We start from the raw sequence: 11,252 nt of genomic DNA, 5'->3' as shown, positions 1-11,252 counted from the left end.
CTCTCAATATTGCTCGCACCACCTGTCCACGAACACCCTCATCGCTTCACTTGTTTTCAGACCCTGCTCTTTTTGGAATCCACTACCCCCCCACTCCCAAATTACATTGCACATATTGAATCTGTAGTAGTCTGCCTCAGTTCCTGTGTACTTAAACATTCATATTTGACACCTGCAACCACAAATAGGTAAGTGTATACACGGCCTATCCCCATAACGCCGCCACCGTCGCCTGTACACGCACTGCATCATACTGCTGTTTACGCAAACCTCGGAGCAAAAGCTTAAGACCCTGTATCATCCATTCGGTACACCCTCATAGCCACCCCTTCCTTGTAACATTACCGCAACCTATCCTCGTAATAATTCAGCAACCTTTGTCTCGTAAAATTTAGCCTCCTACATTCCCCTACGTAAAACTTCCTATTGCAGGCTTCGCAACCATCACACCAATTCCTCATCACTTCCCCAATATTTGTTGACCTCACCATCCAGCAAACCTCATTACAGCTTCCTTGTCCCCTAAGACTAGAATTCAATTACTATTAACCACTGTGACGTACTGCCAATGATGCCTTTTCACTATGATGGAACACAAACGGGAATAACGCCCCCACCAAGGCCACATCTCCCACTAAACGTACAGTACGCCACAACTTGATCTCCAGATCTCTTTGCTTTCATAAGGTTGTGCTCTTCCAAAAACGCGACATCATCCATGTAAGTATGAAGTATCCACGTAAAGCATAGGTCCTCCTTATTAAACCCAGGTACCTTGGGCCCATTTACGATAAGCATCTTTATTCTTAAACCCCGAGAATCTGTGGCAATTGCTGTCCAGGTCTTTTTACCAGGCTACCTGTGTGTTAGCGTTAATAATTAGAATACGATTTTGCAGTTTGTTTCCGGGTAAGAAAGTCCTCCACCTCTTTTTGATCGAGGCAGCTTGATGCACTTCCACTTCACCCACCACCTCATTGATTTCCACATCAGGCTCTTCGTGCATCACTGGTGCAATGAGTTTCTATTGTCTTGCAGGCAGCCTCATCACGTACCTGAGCCCCAGGCCCATCCCCAAACACCGAAGACTTCCGTTTCCTCCGGGAATGAATTTCCATCAACACTTGATCCAACGTACCTAGATCAGCAGCCTGTCTGGGTGAACACACACCCTATCCTCTAACACGGAGAGGTGTTATGGTTTTCATACATCAACCAGGCACGCACATTCTTTTTGACCTCAACATCTCGAAGCTTGTCAACCACCGCGTCATACAATTCTTTTGTATCCCGGATTCTGGTAGGCAGCAGCACACGTCACTTCCGGCGTGACAGTCTCCTTCAATGACTCAATATCGACCGTAATGACAAATTGCCTTCTGAGGAAATAAGAGTAACTCAGAGCACCTCAGCTCAAACCGCTGTCTAGGCGGTGAATTCTTAAAATTTAACTTTGATAGTTCTTGAGCTTCATTGTGCAAGAAAAATATTAATCTGAACACCTTAAACAGTTATCTTCAACAGACTGTCACACATCACACTCTTGACTACAATACGCAATAAAGCAAACGTCTTTTTCAGCGCAAATCATCTTAATTACATATGTAATAATGCATCTTAGCACATTAAAACTCTCATCATAACCTTCACTACTCTATCCAATTCGTGAAATCTTTAAAACGATAAAAGTTAAATACAACTAAAAGTTTGTCAAACTCCATAAACTAATCAGTACAAAGTTATTAAACTTCGCTTCCTCTACTGTTCACGGTGGGGTCAGTTTTCTGTTCACACTTGCGTTCTTATGGTTTCTATCTTCATTTATTTCCTCGTCTGATTACCTCAAATTTTCAACGCTAATATTTAACTGTAGTTTCAACTTGTTACACTACTCATTATTCAAATCGCGTTCATAAAGGCAACAGACTGGAATGTTATAAAGGGTTATTTTAGAACAATCCAAACCTAATTAATGTAAATTAAAAAATTATGTAGAGCGCGTGCGACTAAATCAGAGATGAGTTGTCGATAGGCTAATTATCTCATGGGACCAATATAATTTGTATACACTTAGGTACACGTCTTTATTTTTTTCCTAATTGTGTATTAGTGTTAGTCGTGGTAGACTGTGGACTTTTCTGTAGTCGAATGCTCTTCATACTGTAATAAGAAACAGTAGTACATTTTTTTTTTTTTTTAGGGGGTGGGGGGTATTCATTACACTGCTCCTTAATTCTAAACGGATTAAGCCTCTTTAAAATTTTTGTAATGAAATTGAAGCTTTAATAAGCTTGTGCAAGTTACGTAAACAGGTCCAGATGTTACCAATTCAAGATTAAGACAAGGAAATTCCTGTATTTCCTTAGGATAGCAAATTATCGCTTTCTATTTTCCCAGGTGCTGTATGAACCCTACGGATCAGGACTGCCCCATAATTTGTTGACTTTTGTAAAACTTTCACTTAGTTATAATTCAAACAGGTGAGTGATCTTAAAACCAGCTCTGTCAGGAGCATTTGCCTTTCAAAGGTGCCATGGTGTTGGTAACTCAGAACTACTCCTTCCCTTCATTGGATAAAATCTAATTACCTCCCATTTGCTTGGCTCTTTAATTAAGATAAAGTAACGTCTAAAGTTTCTCCATGAATATCTTTAATATTCTTAAGTATTAGGGTTTCCTCTTAATCATTCTCAGCCAAGATAGATGAAAAATTAGGCTCTAGTAAAACTGTGTTGGTCTGTAATGGTTGAATTATTTTGAAGAGCAGCAGCTTTTAATGTTATGAACAAATTGTCACTCTGCTTGCAAGTAATTTTTTTTTCACTTAAGGTGTAAGTTTATATTTTAGTTATCAAATTGATCAAATTGATCTGTCACGCTTTAAAGCTTTACCAATATTTGTATCTTAATATCCTGCTACTGAAATTAAGTTAACTCGGGCTGCTGCTGTAGCAGTACAAGAGCATGGCCAGCAGCAACAACAGCAGCTGGGTGCGGGCAGCCTTGCCCATTGAAGAATGGTTCGAGGTGGGGCACCAGCATGGTACCTTCTTAGCCTGCTATGTTTTACAGCTGGGCTCTCCTAAGCCCCTCCACCATAGTCATGTCGAGCAGGCACTACTTCATCTGTATAGGTAAGATCAAAGTTACGAAAAATTCTTCAGGTCACTGATTAATAAACATACTAGGAAGGGTAAGAATGCTAAAAAAAAAAAAAAAAAAAAAAAAAAACACACCCACTAAGTCATAATTTTTTAATGTAGCTTTTCCGAAGGTGCATAGAATTTTCTTTCCCTCCCACCACATTTTTTTAATTCTTTTATGCATCGAGACAGTTCCTCATTTCCCTTAAATGGTTCCAAGGGTGCTGTATGGTCTCTAAGGTTTAGAGCTTCCCCATGACTAGTATTTCAGATCATTTTTAGTTTCAGCGGAACTCCTAAAAGCCCATTCAGTAAGTGTACTCTTTGTACTCGCCTATTTGTTTGCAGGGGTCGATACAGTTCCTGGCCCCGCCTCTTCGCTGGTCGCTACTAGGTCCACTCTCCCTGTTCCATGAGCTTTATCGCATCTTAAAGCTATGTATGGGTCCTGCCTAGGTGCTCCCCCACTCTTCTGGAAAGCTTCTCCATGATTTTGCTTACTATACATGCCAGTAACACTGGTCTATAATTTAATGTTACCTGTCCGTCTTTTCTTAAAAATTTTGACTACATTTGCTGTCTAACACCTCGGGTAGCTGCCCTGGTTTGATAATGTTGGTTTGTTGTTAGTGACACAGTGCTTCTGCTCCCTCTCGTCGGACCCACGGAGAGATGTTCGGTCCCACCACCTTTCATGTATGTAGCTAACTTAGCAGTCTCTTTACTTCTGCAGTTGTATGTTGTATCCAGCACTTGTTGGTGTACCCTTCCATCCCAGTTAGCTGGAGTCTTTTCTCTCTCCACTGAAAATGCTTCCTTAAATCTCCTGTTGAGCTCTTTATATACTTCTTGATCGTTCCTTGTGATCTCCCCTCCTTTCTTCCTCGGCCTGATTACCTAGTCCTTGACTGTTGTTTTTTCCTGATGTAGTTGTACAACAGCTTTGGGTCAGATTTGCCTTTCAATGCTGTCATTCTCCTATTGCCGCTGGGCCTCCCAGTCCTTATTCATGCATATTAGTTGCTGGCTCTTCGACTAATCTCCTTATTTTCTTGGGGTCCTTTGTATACTATACTTTTTTTTCATTCTCTAGCACGCTTAGTTTAGGCCTCTATACCTTTGGGTGAACCAAGGGCTCGTTCTAGTTGTCCCATTATTTCTGTTGTCTGTCTCTGACGTCTGCACATATTCTGCCTGTAATCTGTTTTCGTAGCTCTGGCTTGGTCTTCAGGATCATCATTACTCTTATTCTCTTAGAGGCCAAATAGATGTAGTATTCCTCAGTAGACTAGGGAAGTTTGTGGTAGGTACTTTAAATAAAGATTCTCAAATTTATTCGGGCTTTCTTTGCTTTAGTTTGTAGCATTTAGCCATGTTGCATTGCGTCTGAAGTTAGTTAATTTCCCAGTAATATATTCTACAGCTTTCTTTCACTTGCATATAATTCAGCTTTCGATTTTTTATATTTTGGTCAACAGATTTGTGATACTTGATACTTGTCATTAATCTCCAAGGCCCAGCTTAAAGATTACCTTTGATGGAAAAAATTATCACTCGTTATAGAAGTGAGGTGGTAGTTAATATTTTCATAATGTTACTAGCATTTTAGGCTGTAGACGAAATGTGTGACTCAAATTTGACTAAAAGGCAAAAATCTGAATGAAAATCATTCAAATTTTTTCCCTAATAGGGATTTTACTATACTAAATGAATTATGTTCATTTTAATCGCTAATGGAATGCAAGCCTGGTACCTCCGGAGTGAATGAAGTGCTCTTCAGTCTAAAAGATCAATTTTAATACTGGACAATATACGTGGAGGACTATTGGATTAGATTTTAGATTCTGCCACAGAAGTGGCTACTTTATTATGCACTCCATATCCATCCTCCGGACAATAGAGCAAGTGCTTATTGATACACACAAGGCCTAGGAACTACACCCCAAAAGGGTTAACAGACGTACATTGGCTTTAGATCTACAGTTAACTTGTTTGCTGCTGGAAAATTTATCTTATTTTCGTTAATAAGATAGTTTACCTTTCACATAATTATTATACTGTCTCTATTTCTCAATAAGTGAACAATGAAGCAGTGTTCGGTGACCATAGGGCTCGCCACTTTTGTATTTGGAGTGATCATGTTTGTCTACATTGCCAGAAGTACTTTTAACCAAGCCTAAGCCTGGTTACTACATTCCTTCAAGTTTCATTATTTACTTCTCTCCTAATATTATTCCCAATGCTAAAGTCAGATATACTAAAGTTATATTCTGCATTTGCCTTTAGGGCACTATTTTTTGGCTAGTTATTATATAGTTATAAACTGAGAATTTTCTTTGGGGATATTTAGGTTATTTACTATTAGGATGGGGGAAGGGAATATAGAACCTTCAGTTATGCTAACAGGAATGAAAATTTGACTAGTTCCATACATAAAGCTTTCTCAGTGTTACCTGATGCGATCCCGTTTAAAAGCTTAGTATTCAAAACTTTTATACACTACCACTAGTGTTGAAAGGTGCTTAATAGATCTAGTATGTTGACTGTTAGAAAAGTTAAATCTAAAAACTACTCTACTGTTCAGGAACACTAGTTATTAGTTTACACAATAGTTCTCATTAAATACACAGCATGTTATTGAAACAAATGTATAGTTTCGTACATTATGTACAAAAATCACTACTTTCAGATTCGTTCCTGAATGTGTCTATAATTAACGTTACTGCGTTACTCTTGTCATCACCGTAGCAACGATGTCCATTATTCGACCATAAACAATATGAAATATCGGAGTTCAAATCTTTTAACTGTTTTCCTCAGAAAAGTACCCAACCTCCGCTTGAGTTTTGGCACCCGTGACGGTGTCCTCTGGTTCAAGGAGACAACTCAGGAAAATATAGACTTTGAGGTATGTTTTTAAGTGTTCAGCTAGTTTAATGTTTTTATTTATATTTATTTAAAAGAATGTCAGACCTTGATTAATATACCGCTCAACATGAATATAAAAATATTAATTTACCACTCAGCCTGCAGGCTCAGTAGTAGCTCATCAAAGAAAGTTTTGTATAAAATTCGTTGGTTAGTCTAATTGAATCTGAATGGCATAAAAAAAAGCCCACCCCTCTCCACCCTATGCTGCTAACGTGTGCCTCTCATAAATCAAAATGGATGCTCTTAGGTGGCTAGATATTGTACTTAGATACTATGTGTATAAACGATTTAGAAAATTGAAAAGTTGAGAAATGAGACTTTTGCCACATTTGAGTATCTTTATTCTTTCCATAATAAAGAATAAAGATACCGAAATGTTGTAAGTGTCGTTTATCTATTCTGACTGTATTCAGAAGTGGGGCAGGTGCGGACCGGCGGACTGTGCTCCACCTTTGTGGTTAGTTCAGGTTGGTGTGTGACTGCCAGATCTACTTAGGCTAGCTCTTCTCTGCTGGCCTTTCTGAAGCCTGGAATTAGGCACTGCACAGGGGCATTGAATAGGCATTTCACAAGTGCATTTCATTTCAGATTCCGGGACCCTCTCCTGGATTGTGACTGGATTTGTGATGGGGCTTCAGGTGCATTTTTGTAGGCAGTGGATGAATCCCAGCCGTTCATCCCTGCGTGGTTCGTGTTTACCTTCGCTAAATTCTTGGAACATAGTTCAGTTCATGCTTCATGGATAGGTTCTTAATGATGAAAGTCTGAGAGGGTGGTGGTTGCTTAGCTGCTAGGTGAACAGGACAGTTCGAACCCGGGCCCTCCGTGTGTGACCAGAGGCCACCGGGCCTCTTATACTCACTGCAGAGCTCCAGTTATTCCTTTGTTAGGTGGCTTAGTTTGCTTTTGATTCACTGTGTACTATTCCAATGTGCAGTCTACCATGGCTCGGTATGCTTCCGTCCCCTGTAGTTCGGAAGAGCCAAACAGTGTCTAAGCCATGTTGGCATCCCAGTCAAAGGCTGCTGTTCAAGCTCACTGTGCCAACATTTGCCTTGACGTCATGGGCCATATGCATATATGGAAGTAGGGGGCCAAACAAGCCCTGCAGACTAAGGAAAGTTTTATATTGTTTGCCAGGGTGTGGGTGTTCAGCCCTCCTGAAACAGGAATTCACTTGGATAGTAACCTACTGAAGATCAGGCGCATACATCTCTACCATGGCCTCGTGTTTGCAGATATTCGTCTCGCTCCGTATAGTTTGACTGCAACTCTTATTTTAAATTTGCCTTAAGTTGAAGACTTTCTGCCAAGGTGTCTTGTAGGAACTAACTTTTAAGGTCAAAAGTGGGTTTGTTTATTTGAAGAGATTTTCTAGCCTTTACATTTTTTGTATGCAGGGCTGAATAACCTGCGCTGTCAAGGTGGTCCGTAAATGTGTAACTACTGTTTCTAACTTGCTCTATAATTTTTCACTTCATTGTTATAGGCGTGCAGGGCTCAAACAAGAAAATAAAAGATTTGACAGGAGATAGGTGTTTGCCCCCCCCCCATCTTTTTTTTTTTTTTTTTTTTTCGAAAAAAAATGAAAAAGTACTAGTTGGTGAGTTGTAGCATCCTCGTCTTACAGGGAACCAGGGATCACTTACTTGCACCCGATAAACCTCTTAACAAGACCAGTCCTCTATTATTTACTACTGGGTTACTAATACTCCTGGTTAAATGTCAGGGTAATCTTAACTTTAAGATTTTGTAACTTGAAGACAGGGAGCGTGCAAAGCTCTCCTATTATAACCTGCTTTAAAGTGCCTTCTTGTTGAGGCAGAGGGAATTTTGGTTCTGCCCGCGACCTCTGCTATTTTACTTAAAATTTATTTTATTGCTCGGATTCCGGTGGGGGGGGGGAGACGCTTCCTCTTGTTTTGTTTTTGTTTTTGTTACTGCAGCACATGTGCTGGTTCCTGGTACTTTATTTTTAACTTTGTATTCATGTTTAATTTGTATTGCCAAGAACGTTGATCTGAGACATCAATCATCTTTTTAAATTTCTCATCGCCTTCCCTCTGACCCTCAACCCACTTGCGGGTCAGTGTTTAGATCAGTGACCAAAGGACAGGAAGCAATATTAGTTGAATGATCCATACACTTAAAGCTTCATATAACTCTTAATGTTTTGGACTTTTTTTTTCCTATTTTCTTTTACGACTAATCTTATTACAGACATTTCAAACTATTGCAGATGATATTGAAAGATTGTGACCTGAACAGTGTGATAGCCCGTCTGAAAACATATAAATACAACTCTTCAGAGGGCCCCTTATGGTGCGCTAAGTTCCTACCCGCTGCTGCCGTTGCTAATGTTGTTGGAGAGTCAGAAACTGTGGCTGCTTCTGGTGGTACTGACTCTGGCATTCCCTACGATGGATCCACTGGCCGCTCTGCTGATTCTGGTGCTGCTACTGAACCAGCTGCTATTGATACTGCTGCTGTTGCTAATAATGCTGCTCCTGCTACTACTAAACACGAAACCTGTTTTGGCGCTATTCTCAGCCCGGCACCATGCAATGAATTGTCATCCACACCCTCCTTGGAGGAGCTGCCTTCTACTTTTAATTCATCTTACCTCCTTCCCTTTACCCCTTCCACTGCTACACCCAGTACACATTCCCCACCTTTAAGAGTTATTCCTCCTCCCCCAGAATTCTCAAATAGCACTAAGTCTTCTCAAAATTCCTACTCGGCGTCTCCAGTCTTTTCTTCAATGTCTTCAGTATCTTCCTTGCCTACTTGTTCATCATACTCATCTGTGTCTTCATCTTTCTCTTATGCCACATCAACATCACCCTCTTCATTGTTCTCATCTTCTATCTCATCGTTAACAAATTTAGACTTCTCTAGGACGGACCTCGCCAATACCGCCTGTCAATCCTTGTTACCAGGTCTTTCTTCCAAGTCATTACTTGGTGATTTGGGTGAATCTGGAGGATGTCCTGTGTCAGCGCCAGTGTGTCTACCATCTGGCTCTCAGTCGACTAGCTCGACACCACATGGGCTTACTGCTAGCTCGTTATTGCATGACTTTACCATTCGGACATCACCACAGGCTCTCTCTCCACTTCTCGCTGAGGAATGGTCGCCGTGGCCTTGTACAAGCCACTTGGCTCTTGGTATACACCATGGTGTTGCTGACGGCTTCACTGCCCTAAAGATATGTGGGTTCTTCCTGCAGCTGTTAAATGATGTCATAGCTGGCACACCTGTTGATGATGAACAGCAGCTTGGAGAATTTGTCGCTGGTGAAACTTTTGAACTAATATCTGCGAGAAAAGTGGCTATAGAAAATAACCCCTCTCTGAAACAGATGTTGATGGGGAAATGGGAAAGAAAACTGAGGAAATCCGAATTGGAAGTTCTCTTCAAAGTTCCAAAAGGGTTAGAGGACCAGGCACTCCACTTGACTAGCGTCTTAGATGAATTCACTACAAAGTTACTAAGAGAGAAGTGTTTTACGGAGGATGTGACGCTTCATTCTGCCTTCTGTGCTTTGGCTACAGTCGCTTTCGTTGACCTCCTGGTGGAAAAGAATATAATTAGTGGCAAGTACACCGTGTACAGCAAACACAGTACAAACATGAGAAACTATTGGAGCAGCGATTCATCTCTTGCGTTTGGCTGCCACATGGCGCCCATCAATATGTGTACCAGGATCCCAAGAGAGGTTATGCAAGATTTTTGGAGCTTTGCACGCTCTTTTCAGAGAGATTTCCACAGAGAAATGGAAAATGCGACAATGCTACAGGAGGCGGCGCTGAATGAGCTGTGTCGCTCGGATGTACAGAACAGCAGAGAGATGTTCTTGAATCCACCTCCTCGTCAGACTGACTACTATGTTTCTAACATGGGTGATGTGACTCAGCTGGTGCAGGGAGGACCCCACGTACGTCCCGAGTTTGTATTGTCGACTGTATCAATAAACAAGTTTAACTTGGCCTGTGCTCACAACCTTCATACATTCAAAGGCTGCTTCATCCACACACTTGACTACGCAACACGATACATGACCAGAGAGGTAGCAACGAAGTATTGCAACAAAATATTTGAAAGATTAAATGAAGTAGTCTTGTAAATAGTCAATTATTTGAAATAGCCTGATCTCTCTTCTGTATTCATAATAAAGAGGAAAGTTATATCTCGTGTCTATTCGTATGCAAGTACTTTAATTTTCCATGATAGATATTTCTAATGTTCTCATGTTTAGCCTTTCTCATGTATCTGCTAAACAATTGTAACATATTTTTAAGTCATTTAGGTTATTTTAATATTTTCCTTAGTATATTAGTTTTAATTTATAAAACTGGTATTTTAGATAAAACTAATTTCCTGAAATATTAAGATTTCGAAGAAGGTAAATTTGCTTGAGCAATCATAGCAGATAATTCCAGAGCACTGAGCTTCTCTGGTTCAGATTTTGTTTATATTTGTTTGTATTTGGTTATTTTGTTTAAATAAAGCTTTAAATTATTTACCTCTTCAAGGGGGGCTCCTTGGCGTGGTGAAGAGGCTCTTGGTCTGAGGAATTAGAACTGTCGGTCTTCCTCAGATCGAACCTAATTACCCCCCAATCCCCCCTTCCCTATCCCATCCTCCCCTTTTTCCTTTCCTCCTCCTCCCCCCCACCTCTCCTTTTTGCCCTTCCTCTTTTTGGCCTTTGGGATTTTTCCCACAGGCACGCTAGTTCCTAGGTAGGGGAAAGGGTACCGGGGTCCATCCCATTCCGTTGAGGTTCTTGGCGGTGGCGTGGTTTGCCGTGGAATCTGGATTGCCTGGGGATGGCCCGTTCCCTCTCTGGTATAGCAGAGGGTGGCTTTGGGTGTCTTTTTCTCGACGGGTGTATCTCTGGAAGCCACCTTTTGGATTCCGGGGGCGGTAACCGAAGGAGGTATGCTTTGTGACGGATATCCGGCCGCCCTCGCTTTTGTCCACCGAGGGGGGGGGCTCCTTGGCGTGGTGAAGAGGCTCTTGGTCTGAGGAATTAGACCTGTCGGTCTTCTTCCTGAGACCGAACCTAATTACCCCCCATTCTCCCCTCCCCTATACCATACTCCCCATCCTCCCCTTTTTCCATTCCTCCTCCTCCTCCCCACCCCTCCCTTTTGCCCTTCCTCTTTTTGGCCTTTG

The 11,252-nt window shown here is 41.2% G+C and overlaps 1 protein-coding gene across 3 annotated transcripts; it reads left to right on the top strand.

The window, feature by feature from the left end:
* Positions 1–2,365: 2,365 nt before the first annotated feature.
* On the top strand, positions 2,366–10,599 carry LOC138852235 (uncharacterized). Of its 3 annotated transcripts, none has more exons than XM_070081973.1 (4): positions 2,366–2,480; positions 2,953–3,134; positions 5,964–6,051; positions 8,314–10,599. In XM_070081973.1, exons 2-4 carry the CDS (start codon positions 2,965–2,967, stop codon positions 10,198–10,200), a joined length of 2,145 nt encoding a protein of 714 aa, XP_069938074.1. In that variant the 5' UTR covers positions 2,366–2,480; positions 2,953–2,964; the 3' UTR covers positions 10,201–10,599. The 3 variants fall into 3 exon arrangements, with proteins under 3 accessions (XP_069938074.1, XP_069938075.1, XP_069938073.1); XM_070081974.1 differs by having other exon boundaries at positions 2,397–2,480; positions 2,956–3,134; XM_070081972.1 differs by having other exon boundaries at positions 2,397–2,480; positions 2,931–3,134.
* Positions 10,600–11,252: the final 653 nt, after the last annotated feature.

This window comes from Cherax quadricarinatus, unplaced genomic scaffold (genome assembly GCF_038502225.1).
Source record: "Cherax quadricarinatus isolate ZL_2023a unplaced genomic scaffold, ASM3850222v1 Contig5518, whole genome shotgun sequence".
NCBI lineage: Eukaryota > Metazoa > Arthropoda > Malacostraca > Decapoda > Parastacidae > Cherax > Cherax quadricarinatus.
Note: the sequence above shows the minus strand (reverse complement) of the source record. Positions and strands in the feature narration are given on the sequence as shown.